The sequence below is a fragment of the Melanotaenia boesemani genome, chromosome 6 (genome assembly GCF_017639745.1).
Source record: "Melanotaenia boesemani isolate fMelBoe1 chromosome 6, fMelBoe1.pri, whole genome shotgun sequence".
Classification (NCBI taxonomy): Eukaryota; Metazoa; Chordata; class Actinopteri; order Atheriniformes; family Melanotaeniidae; genus Melanotaenia; species Melanotaenia boesemani.
The window spans coordinates 21,418,195-21,439,030 of NC_055687.1; the positions used below are offsets into that span (position 1 = coordinate 21,418,195).

The window sequence follows — 20,836 nt, forward strand, 5'->3', positions numbered from 1 at the left end:
GCCTTATAGACCAGAGCTTCAGAGCCTCAGGCAGCTTTCTGCTGGTTGCTTCCTACTCAGGAATGACAGATGATGGGACTTCTGCAGTTGAAGATCCGCTGCTGTGCAACTTTCTACCGGAGGATCAGAAAGCCCAGAATCAGTCCCTTCTCAACATGTCTTTTCATGTTTTTTTATTTTTGCTTTTTAATATTAACATCTTTTTCATTATTCTGTAAATTTGTTTTCGCTTTTCATTTGAATTCCCAATTGTGTTTTGATTCCTAGCACTGACTTATTTCAATAATTGATTAAGACCTTTTAACATTTTGTTGAGGTGTTGTACAAAAGAAATCTACAAAAAAGAAAGAAAAGATCAGAGACAGAAGGGATATAGACATGATTTATTAATGTACCAAAACTCAAAATTAAGTTTCTTCTTCAGTTTTTTCAAATCATTTTCAGGACCTGTAAAAATGTGTGGAAGTTTTGCTACAGAAGCTAATTACAGATGCTGCTGTTTAGTGTAGCTACAGCCAAAATGTTATGAATATGTGTAATATTTAAAATGTTAACATTTGTTTCGTTAACATTGTTTATCTTAGCTTAAACTTAAACATTTTTCTCCGAAACAGTCAGATAAACAACTTGTTTATGAAATAGACATTAAATACAACATTAAATAATTCTAAGAGTCCATATTGTATAAATTTTTATTATAGGGCTTTAAAGTAAAAAAAAATAAAAAATAAAATAATTTCTTTTAAAGTCATTTTTCTAGAATGCAGTTAAACATTGGGTTGAGTCAGCCTGGACCTGGGAAATACACTTTCATTTGCATTGTCTTTTTATTTATTTTTTATTTATTTCTTTTCATTTTTGCAAAGCTAATACAACATGATAGGCTAAATCAAGTCTTCCTGGAAACAAATTAAGCTATTAATATAAATGAGATCAAAAAAAAAAAAAAAAAAAGAAAAAAGAAGGTTGCTGTACTGCAATGCTGGCTAGCTGTTAGGAAGTAATCACAATGAACAAACATTAACCTAATCTTATGTAATTTTTAGATTTGTATACAGAGACCATCATATGAAAAATCGGCATGCCATTTCATGTGCTCTTGCAGTTAGCCCGGACATTCATGTACACCTTGTGAGCTGTGAAGAGATTACAAAGAACCTATTACTTAAAAACATGTATGCAATTTTCCAGAATGCACCAAGAACATTAGGATTAATGTGAAGTCTAAATGATGCAGTGATATGATTTTCCAAAGATAATCTTAGCCAAACTACAGGAACAATTACAAAAGGAAACATAAATAAGATGGTTTGAAAATATAAAAGTTAATTCAATGATAAGATTTTTTTTATATAAATCAACAAAAACTGAAATATGTAATTTGTTCATTTGTTGACAGACACAATTAGATCAACTTCATCCAACAAATCCAGAAGTTAATGTCAGCAACATGCTCAAAGAAAGAAAGATGAAGAAAGAAAGAAAGAAAGAAAGAAAGAAAGAAAGAAAGAAAGAAAGAAAGAAAGAAAGAAAGAAAGAAAGAAGAAAATGGTTCAGAAGCAAACAAAGACTAAAAATGCATAAAATGTAAGTCAACCAGCAGACTTTTAATGCCAGGTGAGGGTGTCAGGATTAGGTATTAAAGGAACATCTACCAACAGCTTAGTCGTTCTAAACAAGACTAGGCAAACATGGTTGTAAATACAATGTTTCATCATTTATTATTGAAAAAAATTTGCAAGACATACGATTATAGATTTGAACCGTACTGACAACTTACCATTATCTATTTTCTGACGGCGAATCCTGGCGCATCGGTAGGTGACAACAACAATAATGAGAGTCAGAACCAAATCTGCACAGACGATGCCAACTATTGTTCCAGGTTCAATTCTGTAGCAAGACACAGTGCTCTCTGACAAACACAGACAGAAACCAAATGAAAAAAAGCAAAGTGAGAAAATGAAGTGGGATGCTAAAGAGACAAAAACATCTGGAAAAAATGACTCATCAAGGCTGAGTTTATTTGCTTCTTGTAGTTTTATTTATTTTTTAGTGTGACTCTCCTTTTAATGATTTTTTTTTTTTTTAAATGAAGAGTACACTATTAGTTGGGGCTACGTACCTGTGAGTGCCACAGACAGATCTAACAAAAAGAAAACAAAGAACACATCAAATACAAGACTTTTTCAGATTTTGTAACACCAAGGCCCTGTTTGTTTGATTTCCGTTATGCAAACTGTGGTTTCATCTTCCTGTGAAAGATCACCTAAATATGTATAAAAAAACTGAGACCTGTGAAAGCAAACTTACTGCAAAGAAAGAAGATGGCTCTGATGAAGGATTTTGTATATGCCATTGCTTTCAAAGTGGGCTGTGTTTTACTGTAAGACAAAAAAAAAAAAAAAAAAAAAAGAATTGAAACAAAACAAAACTTATAAACAGCCTCCAGACATGTTTAAACTTATTCAATCATTAGTTCCAGGTTGAGTTTTAGTTTATGTCCTTTGAACTTTATTGTAGTTTGTGCCAACATTAAAGATAAATCACATAGAGTGTTTGAGAGACTGTAGGCTTGGGCTGCTTTTACTTCAACAAACAACTCCGCCCTCAGAACAAACCATAAGTTGCATTTGGAAACCAAACACAACAAAAAAAGATCAAAAGAGATGGGTGATGTGAAATTTTTAAATGATTATTTTTTAAATGGATGGAAAACAGGTTAAGCCCCATCAAGTACATAACATGTATCAGACTGTATTAATGATACAGTTAATGTAATGAGTTAATGATACGAGTGATAATCTATCTGAACATCAACGATCTGATGAAACATTCAGCGTGATTCAGGAAAGATTTAACATGAAGGTTTAAGCTTTATAAATTTACTAAAATCACTATGAGTTTAGAGCCTCTTACCTGCTCTGCTTGGGCTCATCTGCCTTCTGCAGTCTAAATGATGATGAGTCTGATTTTCACTTCTGAGGGGTGACGTCACTTTCGTAACTTCCTCTGTTAAGCTGAAACACCATCTATCTGTACAGGGAAGCAATGTTTCAGATGCAGATTCTTTCTCTTTACTAATACATTAACTGTGAAAAGGGAAGTATAGATAATAGAGTAGACTACACTTCAATGTCCATGTGGATAAATGTGTCAAAGTTTTGTAGTAATAAAAATAAAATAATATTAAAGACGGTATAGTTTATAATAGGTGTGCTGTTGTTTTACACTTCCCCCAGCTTTATCTAAAGAATGCCACATTTCTCTGTATATAGTAAACTGATATCTTCTTATGGGGGCTAAGTTAAAACTGTAAAGAACACAAACTGGGCCATCTTCATGGCCTTTGACTGCTTAAAGATTCCCCAGAGATAAAGGCAAAGAAGTGTGTGGGTTGTTGAAATGTCACCGATGTGATGCAGCTCCAGACTCATAACTGCCAGGCACCATCAACAGCAAACCTGCATATTTTATTCAATATACCTCTAATTTATTAAACAACCCATTTTTTTTCAAAATTCCAGCTCAGTCTCACACTTGAGTGTGTAACAGTTACAATGGTCCACGTTGCAAAACAGAAGTTTTATAATAAGGACTTTTTAATTCTACTACATTTTTAAATCTACTACATTTTCTTGGCTCCAAAATTGCTGCATTCTGCATCTGCCTATTACAAGTGTAACATGCCTGTTAGTATCTTTGACTTTTAGCTCTGTTTTTGGTTTAGTTCTGGTTTTGATTTTGAGTCTTGTCTGATTACCTTAGTCTCTTCCTTCTGTGCTGTAAGTAAATACATTTATGTATTAATAAAAACCTGGTCAGGGATTGGGATAAAAATCAAAACCATACAAAACATTGTTATACTTAAATATCAATAGTTACAAGTGTTGCCTGCACACTAAATAACACGTTAACATCTTGAACTTTTTTCCCTGTTATTGGACACTGTGTTTTGGACGTGGATTTGACAGGGCCTTTATTAGTATCATTAGTAGAGAGATGTTCTTGCACTAATTACTAATGCCTCATTGTAAAAAGTTCACTGTTAAAAATAGTCCTGCATCTAAAAGTGTGATCTCACAGCATTAAAAGTTTTACAAGTAATTAATGAATTAAATTAAAACCAACATTTGTCAGACTGTTTTCATCAGGGATTGGCTGATTTTTCATTAATGAATCTGGAAAATGGGAGCAATGCCATCACACATGCCTTAGAGAAACTATCAAAATTATGCCAATTTATGTTGCTGGGTAAACTGATTACTTGATTAATCTTTATTGGTTGTTTGTTTTATTTGTTAATGTTATCTGTTCTTTTGTGGAAAAAGATGTGTAAAGTAGCCAGGTACTAACACTCTCACACATATTCTCTCTGAGATGAATTGGAATGGTACAAAATAGCAAAGAAAAGGTGCTTCAAACTGATAGTTCAGTACTCGAGTAATTAGTTAAGTATCATTACTGATAAGGACTGCAGAGAAATGTTCTTTTCACGCTTTATCTGGTGGCTGCCAGATGAACGACAAATGAACATACTTTGTGTGCTCTGCCTCTGAAATCTGCTCATGTCAGCAGGGTTGTGAAAGACTGATTCTCTGGTTGTGACAGCAGATGGAGCTGTAGGGCTGCTCATCATTGCAGACTTAGTGCTCTGAGAAGATCTCTGGTTGATTTCCTGTTCTCTTTTCTTTTTATGCCTTTTTAAAGGTCACTTATTAAAGCTAAATTCAATCAATGTACAGTTTAATCTTTACAAGACATTTATGAATGATTATTTAATTTCGAATAAGTACTTAAAATGGTGAATCTGCTGAAATGTTCTAAAAGAAGTAAGAAGAAGTAAAACACACAATAAGCCGCTTTTCATTCATAATGAGGGGTACAGATTATTATTATTATTATTATTATTATTATTATTATATAGACTATTAATATATATATATATATATATATATATATATATATATATATATATATATATATATATATATATATGAGAAGCTATAAATATATCAACATTTAATTAGTTTAAGTAGTTATTCATAGAAATATTTAACTTATGCATGTAAATATATATGAGATTGTATATATGTTCTAATGAAGAGTTACATTTTAAATGTGAAAATAAGTGTTATTATACATATATATTAAAAAAATCCATCTGTGTATATTTTCATTATATCATATATATATATATATATATATATATATATATATATATACACACACACACATATAATGCCAGTATACACAGTATGCATATTCTATATAATAATACACACATAGAATACATGACAAGAATATCTCAAATAGCTGTTAATGCCTCCCTTTCCTGTACAATTTAAAAAGAATTTGTTTATATTTCTTTTTAAATAGGTTGATGTTCCAAAGTCATAATTTCTCTCAAAAATTATAACTTCCATCTCTTTCCTGAAACATGTTTTGAATTTCTACAATATAATATTTAGGCCTTGACACATTTGTGTGTTCCAGATGACCTTATGAATGGATGATGAGTGGCTCCAATAAATGTTGCCCCAAACCTCTGTGCAGTAAGTACGGCATGGTGAGACCACTGAACGAACAGAATTTGAAGTTATTTGTGGTTTATAAGGTGTCTTGCTATAGCTATTATAGAAGTACTTTTGGACAGTTAATTGCATATTTATTTAATGTATAACTTCAAGCAATTTTTTGTCATTAATTATCGTCCCTGATAATTTAGTTTCATGTAGCCTACCTCTTCTATACTAACACATTCTATCAGTACTTGCACACTTTGATTTATTTTACTATTGCTGAATATCATTAGTCATGTCTTGTTTAAGTTTAGTTATAACTTATTTTTGTCAAACCAATATTTAATTTTAAGTCTGTGTTGATAATTTCCAAAAGCTGCTGTTTTCCCCGAGACAATTATATTTGTGTCATCAGCAAACATGACTGAGATTTTAAATATACCATTGATGTAAATTATGAATAATCTTAAGACCAACCCTTGTGGTACACCACACCTAATATCCAAACAAAATGACTGACATTCATCTAATTTCACAAACTGCTTTCTGTTCTTTTAGACTTTTAACATTTCACTTACTCCCGTGCCAATCCCCTAATCTGATATTTTTCCAGTGTATTAAATATTCATGGTTTATTGTGTGAAATGCCTTTTTAAGATCAATGAATATCTCCACAGCATTTTTTTATATATATGTATGGCCTTTGTGATTTCTTCCATGAGGTTACTACTGAATCCATATTAACTATGTGAAAATGAGGTATTAATTTTAATGAAGTTATCAAATTTTTTACTGAATGCTTTTTCAAAATTTTTGAGAATTGTATAAATATTTATAATTATTGTTAATGCAAATAGCCTTGAGATCTATATAAATATATCATTGTGGGTATTCATTATCTTTGCCTTTAGAGCATAAAAATCCAAAACATCCATAAATGAGCAAATGAATAACCTGTGATATAAGTTTTATCATATGAAGTTCATTGTCCCGGCTTTTTTTTATAGAGTATTGTGGCATCATTTCCTCCTTTCTTTGTTTCTGTTACTCATTGAGTCATTAACCTTTTACATAGAGTAAGTTAACTAGTTAAGAGCTCACTGGAGTTTGTGTTAAAAACTATTTTATTTGACTTCACAGATTAGTCTAAGGTGACTATATTCTGTCCTCATTACTATTATATCATGTTATTCTTCACTGCTCCTGTCACATTATGCTGGGGAACGTGCTCCAGCATGAGAGGTCTGCCGGTGGCGTCTATGAGCTGTTTCTCTAAATCATTCAATCATTGAATCTCCAAAGCAGTCATCTAAACCATTACATTTCTTCTCTTTTTCCATGCTTCTATTTCCACATCTCTGTAATTATGTGTTATTTGGCAGTTATCTGCAGAACTAAAAGTTAATGTAATGTTAGTTGTGTAAGAAAAACAAAGATTGACGTTAATTTGTTTAAAGTCACACCAATTTTCTTGTAAGACTGTGTAGACAGAGAATTTAAAGAAAATACTTTTTTCCTATATCAAAGTTGTTATTATCACAGAGATGATTCCCTTATTGTTGAGAAAAATTTAAGGCAACTAAAATATCAAAAAAAAAAAAAAAAAAAAAAAAATAGAAAAGAAACAGTCAAAGTTTTTGTTCTCATTTGTGTAAGCTATAAAGCAGCAGTGCAGTGTCTTTTACATTATTTTAGTGATATAATCAGTGTTACTTTGTGAGTTTTCTGACACAGAAAAAAAAAACAAAAACAAAACAGATGTTAGATTCAATAAAGTCAAATATTTTATGTATCTGGAAAAGTTTGCTATCCCAACTTTGGTAATTTGACCTAGACTTGAATTAATGCTTTATTGTCAACATGTTATGAGACTGCATATTGTTTTTGACATTGTGCTGTTTTTTTTCTTATGCCAGTATTAGGATGTGCAAACAATATCTTGTTTTTATTATGACAACGACAAGAATTTGTTAAATCTTAAATCTTATAAAAAGGAACAGAAATAAAAGCACACAAGTAAAGAAAAATAAAAAAAAAGTAAGGCAAACAGTAGCTTAACATGCTCAAGAAGGAAGAAGGTCAAACTAATCTAAAACAATAGTCACTTTTCCTGTCTGTAAAAATCTGTCCCAGTTAGAGATATTCAGCTTTTGGTGAAATTTACAGGAAATCTAAAAAGTTCATGCTACATTGATATTACATCATCAATGTAGGACATTTAAGTAGAATGATGTAATGGCAATTTCTTCATCTAAAATATATATTTTATACAATACAACAGTCTCAATAAGTTGTCATGCATGGCGTCTTGACCTGAGGTCAAAATGTGAACAGTATATGATGCAGAGGACTGATTAAATACAAGATGTTATTGAACCAGAAGATTTGTTGGTCAAGTTATTGTTCAGACACAGTTCTATTTTATTGTATTTTTTTCTTCTTTTTAGTGTGGCTAATCATTTTGTTGGAGAGCAGCACGCCATGCAGTAAGTACCTAAACACGGAACAGTTGTACATTTGCATTCAAAGGTTTGGAGAAGGCTCAAATAAAGTTCACCTGTAAAGGTTAAAGTGCTTTTTATGTACCTTCTGATTTTAAACAAAAAGCAGAACATCCATAACTTTTTTTGTGAGCAGTACATAAAATGTAACATCAACGTCACAACGTCATGTTGGTATTGACTCTTATTTTCAGATTCCAGCGCTATCAGGTGTGTGTCAGTCACAGTAGTAGTGTAGGGGAAAGAATAGCCTGCTATGAGTCCAGACCTCAACCCCACTGAACTTTTGTGGGATCTGCCTGGGCTGTATGTGCTAGCATGACCACCACCAGCCAAGCTGAATTACCCACAACAACTCTGACTATATATATGTATATATATATATATAGACCCTTCATCTTCCCTGTGTACATCTAATAACCTGTTCAGAAACTTTTCTTGATCGTGCTTTTTGCTGGAAGTTATTTTGCTTTATCTTGTTTCACAATTAAAGCTTAAGATCCTTCTTTTTTCCCCTTTTACTTTCATTCAGGCATGTCAAATATGAAATCAGTTCAGATTAGTAATAAATGCTTCAACACACTGATGTGGTTGCTTGAGACTCTCTTCCTTGCTGGTAAAAAAAGTGATATATTTTTTAAATAGCTGTTTATATGATTTACTTTCTCAGCGCAATAATTTCTATTTGTATGGTTTTAAAAAATGGGTTACTGATCACAGCTTTCCTTTGGTAATGCTCCACTCTGAATTCTTGATGTGCGTCTCCCCCAGCCACCCTCTTTCAGAAGGCGTGGCTACAGCTGTGGGCGGAGACAGTGTGGACTTACACGCGGGAGCTGCTACAAGAAGTCAGACAGGCTTCTGCCCACCTGAACAACACAGCTTCCTCCGGCTCCGTGAATCCCGTTTTCAACAGACTGGTGACTGAGTGGACGATCCGCTAAAGACATCAGAGGAAAAAAACGTTTCTGACATGCACTTTGATAAATGTGAGTATGCGTGCCCTTGATACGTCGTCATGACAACAAAACAAACATAATCTAAGGTTAGATGTTATTCTTATTTTGGGTTATTGCAGCTTCATAACACTAAGTTAAATGTTTTAGCCAGAATGATGACAAGTGTTGCTTCGTTTTTATATTGATCCTGCGGAAATTGTTTACATTTTTTGTGTAAGATTTATTTTTATCACGAGAACTACGAGAACCTTATTTTATAGTTTTGAGCTCTTTTGATAGATTCTGTTCTTACTTTGTTGTGTTGGATGAAAAATCCTATGAGGTTTTTCAGCTTCAACAGTATTTCCCAGATTGTGTTATTATGTATTGTAGGTGAAAATACCGCTCTACAAACATTGTACATGGACTATTCATTAAATCATTTCAGTGATATATGTATGACATCATAATTTGGATGAATCTAGTAGTCAGGCCATTATTGGGGAATCCCTAATGCATCTCCACCCTTAGTAACATGTTCTCATTTCCCCTTTTGATTAATGCCAGACAAGCATCTTGTGTGATATGGCAGTGTGACATGCTTCTTGTACTTGCCCTCTGCTGAACATGCCCGGGTGAACACATACATATATTTTTGCTGCCCCGAGTCTGCTAAACCACAAAATGAGGAAACTGGTTATGCACTGTTTCTTTCTTTTCTGTGGATGGAGCCAAAAGAGAAAGGCCGTCGGAATCCCCAGCCTCCCACGCGCGTGACTCAATGTCCAGGGGTTTCCACCACCTCTGTTTGAATGAAGCAAAGTCTAACTTTGGCAGACAGTTAGGGTTAATCCAAAATGTGCCTGCATCCTCTTACTTTTGAACAAACTATTAAAAGCCATCCCCTTGCTTCCTGCTTCTCTCATGCAATGTGATGGACCAAAAATACCAAGACTCATGCAACTTCTGCATCTGGTAAAACTCCTTGAAATAGGCTGTGAAGTTAGGTTGAAATACGTGCTCAGACAAAAGGTCAAAGGTTACATTTTGTGGTAAAGATGAAATGAGTCAGGACTGAGTAAGGCTGTAGTAACACCTCCTGAAGTTGAAAATTAAATGTATCAGCATTTAAATGTCCTGACTGATGTATGAATTCTGCTCAAGTAACCTTTTATCAGGTGCTGGGGCTATGCAGTATGACACAGAACAACACAAGGGCTTATTATTCAGTACAGTTTTAGAAGTGGAAGTGAAAGCTCTTGTAAGTTGAGACAGTCGCCTAACAGAAATCTAAACTGGCAAACCCATGGTCTCATATGTTGTCTCGACTGGATTAGCATTTTTGTTTTGTTTTGTTTTGTTTTTCCGGAAATGCTCCCTCTCTCTCTTTATGTGTGGGTTGCTTCACAGAACAGGGCTGTCTTGTCCTTAATGGACGAAGAGTAAAAAAACGGGGATGAAACAGTATAACTCCTCTGCTGCTCTGCTTCGTAGACATGTAGGTTAACAGCAAAAAAAAAAAGAAAAGAAAAAAAGTATCTACTTGTGTCAGGTGACGCGCCTATAACAAAGGCAGGAAGATGTGGTTTGTTTTCTGTAGCGTAATGGAGCGGTACGGAAGCTGTCATAGAAAATAAGCGGTGGCAATCCCATGCTGAAGGTTTTCTGATTAATCTCTGGTTTGCATGGCCACATGATGGAGGAGGTTTCTCCTAATGGAGGAGGTTTCTCAAAGACTTAACTTTGTACTTTGGTTCCACAGAGAGAGTGGAAATAGACCCAGTGCTTATCTCTTATGTGTGGGGTGAAGTTTTTGAGGAAACAGCTTGTGTGGTCACAGACTGTCTATTGGAAACATTAGAATTCTGTTTTGTAATATTTTTTCCAGTTTTTCTCTTTTCCTTTACCTGTTCAATGGAAATGATGCTTTAGCATTGGGGGAAAATGTAATCATAGCATAAATTCTTATACATACATACATACATACATACATACATACATACATACATACATACATATATATATATATATATATATATATATATATATATATATATATATATATATATATATATATATATATATATATATATATGCTGGATCTGTTATATCGACTTGACTCAAAAAATTAATTATGTAAGCTCAACACATGATTTGTCTCATATTGCTGGTTCCACTCATTTCAGCAGTTTATGTCTACTTTGGAATAATTGCTAATTTACTCTCACTAAAGCCTAACTAATGAGAGCCAGTTTAAAAACTTACACATCTAGACACATATCCATAACCTTAATTATCTATTTTACTGATTGTATTCTCATTTTGACACATTTTGATTTTTAAATACAAAAAAAAAAAATCTTTATACCCGTGGTCTTTTGTCAAAATTGGTTTTGGATGATGGTTGGCATATACACTACTCTTACTTTAAGTATAATGAGATATATCGTTGCTTTGTGTACTGTATTAATTTATCAGTTAAAAGAAGAAACATATAGACTGTTTACATGTAATAATTTTTCTGGCTCTTGCTAGTTTGATTAGCATCATTATACAAACTCATTGTTAATGTTTAATATTTAATTTTTTAAACAAGATATCTGAAAATGACAACGTCGGCTCTTAAAAACTTTAATGGGGATTTTTTTATTGCGTTTTATTATTATAAAAAATTGAACAAAGTATGTAATGGCCAAATGTAGTTTGGGATATTCATCTCATGAGCAGGATACACACATATATGTAAACATAAGCACATTTTGTAGAAATAGCTTACATATTGCAAAAATCCATAATTCTTTTTAAAACAATACCAACTGTTAAATTGATATGCTGAAAGAAATGGCAGCTAAAACTGAAACCCTGCAGTCAATGTTGTGTTTTAAATCTATGTTTAAAAAGGATAAAAGTAGGTATCCTCATCCATTTATTACACTATTCAATTTATGACATTAAAATCAAGAGTTTAGGATTTGATAGTGTTAAATGTTTCTTATTTAAACTTTATTATCTAGGACAGAGAACAGAAACGTCTAGGATTTTCTGTTCTCTTTGTTGTGGTAACCTGAGATCTTTTAAGCTCTTAATGTTTGTTGTCTTTGTTGTCAAAAAACGAAAAAAACATTGGAGTACACCACAATTTATATGTGAAAATGTAGACTAAAACTTTTTTAAATAACATATTCTGGACAGTTCAATCAAAGCTGTTTTGGCAGCAGATGCAGCAGCCATGTTTGGATGCATACCATAGGAAGCTTCTCACGATACTGTGTAGCATGGCGGTGGAAATATTATGGTTTGGTTCTAATCAGAGTGATTGAAGAAAGGGCAAGTTGAACAAGACAAAGATCCTTAACACACCACCAAAACCAACTATGAAATGCTCGGAAATAGGACTCAGGGGGTTGTGGGAGAGTCCAGTTAAACCCAGATTAGAATCCCATTAAAATGTTCTTGGATGATTTGAAACAGACAGTACATGCAGGGAATTCTTTAGACATCTTTTAACTAAACTATGACAGTAAGGTGATAAAATCTTTTGTAGGTGAAGTATATCATTTTTATTTCTCTACACTGTTGCAAAGTGAAGTGTTTGTTTGAATATGTCAGCAAAAGTCAGTATGTCATGAACTTAGCAAATGGTTATTCCCTTTTTATTTTTAGCGCCAAAAGAGAAGCCGTGTTGCACCCTGCCCACAGTGAAAAAACTCTTGGAGCAGAAGAGAAGACGTGGGTCGTTGGCTGTGCCACCACCCTGCTCTACTGCCAGCACAAGCCCTCTTCCTATAACTACTGTGACAGTAAGCCAATCAGCATCTCCCCAAATATCATCATAAATAATTTTTGTTTACTGTGTTTGCTAATGATCTCCTATTTTCTCCTGCCTCTTCCAGGACTTGTCTTCCTCAGAACCATTTACCTGTACAGGCGAGTGCTGGACATCTTCTATGCTACATGTAAAGGATAAATTCAGCTTTATGTTTCTTGAGTGTAAAATTTAAATGTCCTGATTTTCAATTCTAGGTGCAGCAATCAGCTACTCAGACATGGCAGTAAGCTATGAACCATGGGCCACAACTCCTGAGTCGACACTCAGTTATTACACCAACCATCCAGGACCTAGCTATGCTGCATCCTACAACCTTCCAATAGCACCTGAATACAGCACCCAGCAGCAAGTCCAAGGATTTGTAGATCCAATGCCTCATTCATATGTAAGACTTGCTGCTAACATGCAAGATAAAATCCCATAAGTTCATTCACTGCCTCATTGTTGTTGGCTTAAATCTAACTATTTTTAGCAGGACTACCAAATGGGAGTCACAGATTCCACTGTGGTTTCGTCTTGGCCACTTCCAGGACCCAGTCAGACCACACAGCAGATTTTTGGTCCACCCATGGATGCCTCCAAGTTAGAAGAGGCCAGGATGTTGCTCAGTGGGATGGACTACTGCAGAGCTACCTGTCAAGATGAAGATGGAGATACGTGAGTGTCTTTAAATATATCATATTACATTTTTTGAGACTTTTGAGATTTTTTAATGAACGCAGAAAAGTCTGCAGAGAAGGTGGTATGTGATATTAGAAAATGCACAATGTTTCTAAGTAAAGCATTGAAAATATTCTTGTTCACCCTTAAAATAAAAATATAAGCTTGTAAAGTTTAGAGCTGAAACTGCAAGATTACACCAACGGTGTACATATACGAATCAAACGTTGGTCTGCAACATATTTAAGAACAAATGTATAAAACCGTGCATTCAGACTTTCTAGTCCCTCTCAAACCCTTAGGTTTGAAATGATTTTGCAATGATTTAATGTGAGTACACAATTTATTTACTTCCGTAGTTTCATTTTCAGTTGAGAGCTGAAAGCGAGAACCGCAAATGCAGTTTGGTAGAATTAGAAAATGATTAAGAAAAAAAAAAAGCCAATGACTCAGGCAATAGTCGTTGATGATTAGAAAGTCCAGTAAAATAGAAAGAAGCTTTAATAGTGAAATGGGTCAGAGTGAAATTTGTTGTGTGGATCATTATGATTATCCAGTCTAATTTACATGTGATTCATCTTTTGCCATTGTCCCATCAGCATCCTGCACATCTACACTGCCAAGGGACTGAGGGAGTGTGCCTATGCTGCTGCAGAAAAGCTGAGGGATGTGGGGAGGCTCGATGCGAAAGAACACAAAGGAAAAGTAAGATCAAGAAAAGTCCACAGGCTTTAAAGAATGTATATGACATGTTTTATATGAAAAGTTTCTTCGGCTAGCATACAGTGATTGTAATTTGTATATACATATGTTTGTGCAGACTGCTTTGCTGGTGGCAGTGACGGCAAACCATCCGGAGATTGTACAAGATCTGTTGTCGTTAAGGGCAGACATCACCGCTTGTGATGTTAAAGGACAAACTGCACTTCATCTGGCTGCTCACTATGGATTCCCTCAGGTTCTGCAGGTAAATAAGCATAACTGCTTAATTACTTTGGCAATAATATTTTAAAAGATACACAGAAATGAGTTAACTGTGAAGGCCTGAATGGTGATTTTTTTCCCTAAAGGTAATTCTGTCTAACAGACCATCTGTCAACCTGGAGGCTCGCAATTTTGAAGGTACTTTCATGGTTTAGTTCTAATTATTAAAATAGCAATAGTTAAAGGATGTTGAAGTTGTGTTAACAAATTCTTACTTCAATTAAAAGTTACACGTCTTCTTTCTTTGCCTCAGGTATGACTCCTCTGCACTGTGCAGCCATTTCTCACAGTGTCACCGTCAAGGCCCTGTCCACCAGCGGGCCAGCTGATGTTAATCTTCAGGCCAAAGCTGCAGAGAAGCTGTCGTGTGTGCAGTTGCTACTGAGTGCAGGGGCTTCCCTTCTCAGCCAGGTACAGTAGCTCAATAGGCTTTTAAAAACAAGGGCGCTAACTAATATGCGTAACTCTGAAGTGTCAGCGAAAATGTACAGTTCATAGGGGAAGTGCCGATGTTTCATTTAACAAATATGATGTCATAGTGCCAGCCGTTCCCCCTTCGTACTCTCTTTTGTGTTCTCTGTCATCTTTGTGTCTTAAAGGTCAAAGTTTGACTTGTGGTTACATTATGTTTTTTCCATCGCTTCCAATTCTCCAATTCCAGGAAATCAAAAGCAACAAGACAGTCCTGCACTTGGCTGTAAAAGAGGGGAATATTGACCTGGTGCGCTATCTGCTGAGGTTTCCCCTGCCAAACATGAAAGACTTTGTCAATATGAAAGTGAGACCCACACTGACATGAAACTCTGTTTGTGTGTTTGCATATACACAGTAGGTTGCACCATATAACTAGACTGACTGTAAACACTGAGTCATGCTACATTTGCATTTTTGTCACAGGCTCATGGCCACACAGCTTTACACATGGCGGCTGGTCTCCATGGTAACCCTCACCAGAAGGATATTCTCCAGCTGCTGCTGGGCAGAGGAGCTGATCCCAGTATCCGTAACCTGGAGAATGACCAGCCGGCTCACCTGCTGCAGAGTGATGAGCAGGGAGAGCAGGTACACAGCCCATTATCTCACAATGTTAAGTCTTGCTGTTTTACTGTTTCTAGGGTAATTTACCTTATTTGCTTTATTCTTTTGTAGCTCAAACTCATGTTGAAGAAACGAAGTGCTTCTTCTCGACGACGCATCGTGTCCTTGCAGGACCAGGAATGATTGAAATCACTTGTAATTCCTGTTTAGAGGGAATGAGTTGGTTCCTCTATTGAGAAGGGGATGCTGCTTTTACGGTTATAAGATTTTGGGAGTCTAGCCTATACATTTGGTGTATTAATCTCTACATTTATTGATATTCACGTTTTATTTTTTATGACAAATTAAGCTTTAATAATTAAATTTGCTTTGTTACATTAGGTGTTTATGAAACCATAAACACCTGCCACATTCATTGTTCTAAACACACAATGGATTATGAATTTATTTGTTAGCTTTCTACTTATGAAAAGCCATGTGTAAAACATTCTGACATACAGAAAAAAACTGAAGAATTACTTTAGTTGACAAAGTAGATAAGAGTACAGAAAAAAAGAATATTGGTTAGAAAAAAAAAGAGATTAACCGGAAGCCATAATGTTGTTAAGGAGGTTGGAATTGTACTTTTTCACCTGATAGGCTAATGTCCCAATTTATGGTTGATTTCTGTGAAATCATGCAAATGAACTCCAAGACTATGTCCCTGAAACGCATCTGAGTCCCAATTAAAAAAAAACCCCATTGAATAGGTATCATAGTGATACTCTGAGTTATGGTTTAGATTTCTGTCAGCACGTGTATCTTAATCTTATGTTAAGAATTTATGTGTTAAAATTAAGGCAATCTTTAATATAATTTTGCTCTCTTTCTGTATGCATCATACATGTGTTTGTAACAGGCAGTGCAATTTTCTTTGTGGAAAAAGAAACTGTAAAAACTTTTTTGCTCATGACAAATAATGTTACTTCTTTTCGTGGACACATTACATGATGTGCGATGACATATTGTCTGATTCACTGTACATTTTTTTCATGAGTCACGAGTGAAATGATCACAGTTCCATCAGACTGTTTTGATGTTCAGGGCGACCTTTGAACGGTTGCATTTACACTTAAGCTAGTCAGAAGTTAGCAGGATGGAAACTACACCATCCCCCAAGAAAGCTAACAGCAATTTAGACTTTCAGTGGAGCATTTATTCTTCAAGCCCCTTTCCTCCTACCATTACTGACACATAGAAAGCTGAAATGAGTAATTAATTTCATGTCTCTCACTTGTGTGTCATCTTTGACTTTAGACTTGTGATAAATTCCTGTAAAACCCCCAAAAGAGATCAAGCTCACAAGTGAACAAGGTATTGAATATATTGCTTGTTTGGATACTGTCATTCCTATCTCGCTTTTGTTTATTTTTGACAATTCCTAATTCAGATTTTATTTCCCTATAATAATTTATAAAAACTATTTTAAGGAAACTTATAAATAAAATGAGTATTGAGCATACTTTATTGTCATTTGAAAGTTGTAAGTAAACTGTTAAGGCTTCATGGGAGCCAAAGGTTGTTCTAACATTTAAGGCATTACATAATGTTTAATATTCATCATTGTGTTACATTTTTATTTTATTTTTTTATCTATTTATTCTGCCATTAAGCTATTTCTTTTTTCCACTTTTTATCTTCTATGAAACACCCAGATAAGTTGACACAGAACAGAAAATGACTTTTAATCAAACCAAAGGGCATATGTCACTTATAATCAGTACATGCAGGTGCATTAATGCAAAATTGACAAATTTATGACAAATTTATATTGTGTAACCATGCTTTCAATTTTATTGTTTAACAGGAATAAAATATACAAATGAGAAATCACATTTGTAATATTTCTTTAAGTGCACCTTATGGAGTCTTATTGATGGGAATATCTTTATTTATCAGAATTCAGTGGGATGGTTGTGATCATACTAGGATATGTTGGGAAACCCTGTTAAATAACCACCAACCATCCATCCAGCTGGCAGAGGTATTTTATCTCAGGAAGAATTTCTACAAAATAGCTGGTGTGGATTTTCTTGTATCGATCAGTGGATGGCGTTCTTCTTTTTTATGCACATTCTACATTTTCTATACGGCTGGAGGAGTAACTGAAAAAGAAACACATCAGAAAAAGTGACAATGAGAGGATGAATACGACCGTGGCTCAAATAAGTCTAATTTACTCACTCTCTGTCTTTGGAATTTGGGTACCAGAAGAGCTTGAGCTGCATTTAGGAACAAGGATACAAATTAGTACATAGAATTGTATAGTTTAAAATAGTCAAAATTACAAATGAAACTATTTTAAATCTGTGGCAACAACTAAGATTGCACTTGATAAATTATTTGTATTATCGGGGCTAATGAGCTTAGTTGAAGCCACAGAGTTTTGATTAATAGTGCTTGAAAATTTGTGAACTCTTTAACATTTTATATATCACTGCATAAATATGAGGCAAAACATCAACAGATTTAAACTCATGTCCTAAAAGTAGACAAATAGAAGCTTATTTAGGAAATGAAATACAAATACTTGTTTATTCTGTTTACTGTAAAAAAAAAAAAATTCACATATATATATCTGAGGTAATGGTGGGTTGGCTCACATTTGCTCTTCTGCAGCATTTACATTTCCTGACCTTTGAATCAAGGTCAGGAATTTAACATGGCCATTGCAAAACGCTTTATTATTCTTTATGAACAATTCTTTAGTAAAATGAGTTGTGTGCTTAGTCATATCTGTTGAGTCACTGCACACACGAATGTCCTGACATTCACTGTTAGAATTTACTGATATAACTCAAAAGCAATTGTCCTATTAAGTACAGCAAGTGCAGATATGAAAAACAAGCATAAAAAATTAGAACACCACCCCCATGCGGCACACATAATGTTCTCAAGCTGAAATGAAGTGTTTTCCTTTCGCCAAACATACACTATAAACCTTCTCTTTTTTTCAATCTCACACAAGCTTTTATCCTGGAATGATCTTAGTTGGTTGGATTCTCCTGCAGAAATGTTGGTTGTGAATCTCCTCTACTTGTAGACAAGATATCAGACTAACAGATATGACACTGAATCAGACCTATCAGCTATGTTACAGATGCATTTATGTTGTGAAAATGATATGATATTGAATCATTTTCCTCAAAGAAATGTCCAAGTATGATTTTTTTCCCATCATTGTTTAAAAATATTGGGTTATTTTTTATTTTTATCTTCTTTTAGTTTTTGTTTGTAAATATGATGATGCTTGATATCATATTTAAGCAGAAATATTGAAACTTACAGAGCTCACAAACCTTCAAATATAAACCCTGTTTAGCTATAAGACCACTGTGCAGCTCTTTGTACTTTTCAAACAGAAGCTTGTCTTTCTTCTTGTTTTGCCATTCAAGCAGCATGCCATCAGCTGGGTGTACACCGCCTATTCACAACCAACACATGAAGAGTGTGTTAAATGCACGCACAGTTCTGTGTAAAACAGCTTAATGTGTTGGAGGTGTATTTTAGGCTGTGTATAGGGAGGGAGTATTTAGAGAAGTGGCATCCAGGGAAGGGAGATGGAAAAAATTGGGAAATCATTATTAATATTTTTAACAGAAGTTGCTTTTTTCTTCTCCCCAGCTTACAGTGGTTATCAGTTCAAATTCATACACCATGCACGGGCAGATCATCCACTAAATCTTGCACAAATCTTACTTGGATGAGGATTTAAAACATTTTGTGAACTTTTTACCTGTTTGAGGAATGATAAATAAGTTACAGGGTTAATATTATGTCTATCCAATAAACTTAAAAATTTAGTTTATATTTAAAAAAATGTCTAAACTTACTCAGGGCTATTAAAATGCCAGAGACAAACATAATAACAGCGAGGATAACGCCTGTGGTCCGCAATGTCTCATAGTCTATAAGGGACAAAAGCGTGTGGGACTTCACCAAACACACCTATTGGAGTTCATTATATACTGCAGTCACAGAACTCAGTATGTAAAACAAAGTGCCCTTATGTTTTTAAAACTAGTACTGTAAATGGTAAAAACCTTACCATAATCAAAGTCGCTTTGGTCTGGAAAGATTGATTCTGCAAAGAAAGAGTCTCATCAGCACACATCAAATCAAATAAAGGAACTTGTTTCAACACAGTGAGCTTTCTGGGTGGGTTTCTAGTTGGGCAGGGCTTTCAGCTTCCCTAGATCTGCAGGTCTGACTTCAACACTCTTTTTTTTTTTTTCCACTCAGAGGCGCTCTATGCAGCATCTTCGCTCAGCAGAAAAAATGGGTTACAAGCCAGCAGCAGCATCACAGCAGAAAAAAGAAGGGGTGGGGGCTTGAATGGAGAAAAGTGATAGAGTTGAGGGGGCATTTTAAAAGATGTGTTTTAGCAATGCAATAAATAATTCTGAATACATAAAGATGATGTGGGCTACAGACTGTGCCAGTTTAGTTGGTTATCAGGAAGTCAATAACATTACCTGCGTGTTGCTAAATCCTCAGTCCCAAGGGGCTACGCTAGCAGTTTTTATTTTGCCTTACTGTTTTCCCACTTTCACACAAACTAATCAGTTTCAGAGAAGTGCAAAATATCAGTCTTATAGTGGGAAGTTTACTTAAGAATTTCCCTTATTGTAACACTGAAACATACATCAGCACTTTTCAGCTCCACTAAATGCAGCATAGTGAAGTACAAATTGATCAAGATAGGCATTAAAATGACATTTTTTTCAATTTGTCCAGTTTAATTTGTATGTATAAAATCACCAAACTTGTTAAAAGGGAAAGATGTATTTCTCTTCTATTTTCTACTAAATTCTTTATGCACTGAATACAACACCATTAAAGATCCCCTAAAGGGAAAAAAAAGAACAAACAAACCTGTTGTAGCCATGGTTGCACTGCAGAGATGTGGAAGAGCTCTATCTCCTGGAAATTTAGCAGGTTACTTGGTTGCAGTTAAAGCCTGGATATGAGTGGAAGAACTGGACAGCACAGCAGGGAAAGCAGCTTAGTGCACCTTCAGTGTCAAACCAGCAGGATCCCTCTGGTGGTGATGATGAAACATTACACCGACTGGTGCAATCCACGGGCAATCCCAGTATTAAAAAAATCTAAGCCCCAGTTTCCTGGGGATATTAGGTCACCATGGCACCTCAAAGTTATAATAAATGGTAGAATAAATATCTTATAGCAAATTAGTTCTTTTCAACAATTTACTGACAACCAAATAGCCTTTTATGACTTATTAAGATGTGGCTTGTTATAAAAAAAAGATGGCTGATTAAATCATTACAGTTTTCACACCAACATTCCTGAATGCTTCCTACT

At 34.6% G+C, this 20,836-nt stretch overlaps 3 protein-coding genes across 4 annotated transcripts; 1 reads left to right on the forward strand and 2 right to left on the reverse strand.

Annotated features, from left to right (window-relative positions):
• Positions 1-368: 368 nt before the first annotated feature.
• On the reverse strand, positions 369-2,952 carry hcst (hematopoietic cell signal transducer). The gene is made up of 5 exons (XM_041987220.1): positions 2,920-2,952; positions 2,314-2,384; positions 2,126-2,146; positions 1,781-1,915; positions 369-1,136 (listed from the first exon to the last, which is right to left on the reverse strand). Exons 2-5 carry the CDS (start codon positions 2,357-2,359, stop codon positions 1,090-1,092), a joined length of 249 nt encoding a protein of 82 aa, XP_041843154.1. The 5' UTR covers positions 2,360-2,384; positions 2,920-2,952; the 3' UTR covers positions 369-1,089.
• Positions 2,953-8,834: 5,882 nt separating this feature from the next.
• On the forward strand, positions 8,835-15,971 carry LOC121640997 (NF-kappa-B inhibitor delta). Of its 2 annotated transcripts, none has more exons than XM_041986833.1 (12): positions 8,835-9,012; positions 12,625-12,761; positions 12,855-12,888; positions 12,985-13,175; positions 13,263-13,447; positions 14,050-14,155; positions 14,271-14,417; positions 14,521-14,572; positions 14,688-14,845; positions 15,096-15,212; positions 15,332-15,496; positions 15,584-15,971. In XM_041986833.1, the coding sequence occupies exons 1-12, from the start codon at positions 8,997-8,999 to the stop codon at positions 15,653-15,655; spliced, it is 1,380 nt and encodes a 459-aa protein (XP_041842767.1). In that variant the 5' UTR covers positions 8,835-8,996; the 3' UTR covers positions 15,656-15,971. The 2 variants fall into 2 exon arrangements, with proteins under 2 accessions (XP_041842767.1, XP_041842768.1); XM_041986834.1 differs by having other exon boundaries at positions 13,266-13,447.
• Positions 15,972-17,233: 1,262 nt separating this feature from the next.
• Positions 17,234-20,547, reverse strand: fxyd7 (FXYD domain containing ion transport regulator 7). Its single transcript, XM_041986835.1, has 6 exons — positions 20,387-20,547; positions 19,560-19,595; positions 19,345-19,419; positions 18,863-18,935; positions 17,696-17,733; positions 17,234-17,616 (listed from the first exon to the last, which is right to left on the reverse strand). Exons 1-6 carry the CDS (start codon positions 20,397-20,399, stop codon positions 17,597-17,599), a joined length of 255 nt encoding a protein of 84 aa, XP_041842769.1. The 5' UTR covers positions 20,400-20,547; the 3' UTR covers positions 17,234-17,596.
• Positions 20,548-20,836: the final 289 nt, after the last annotated feature.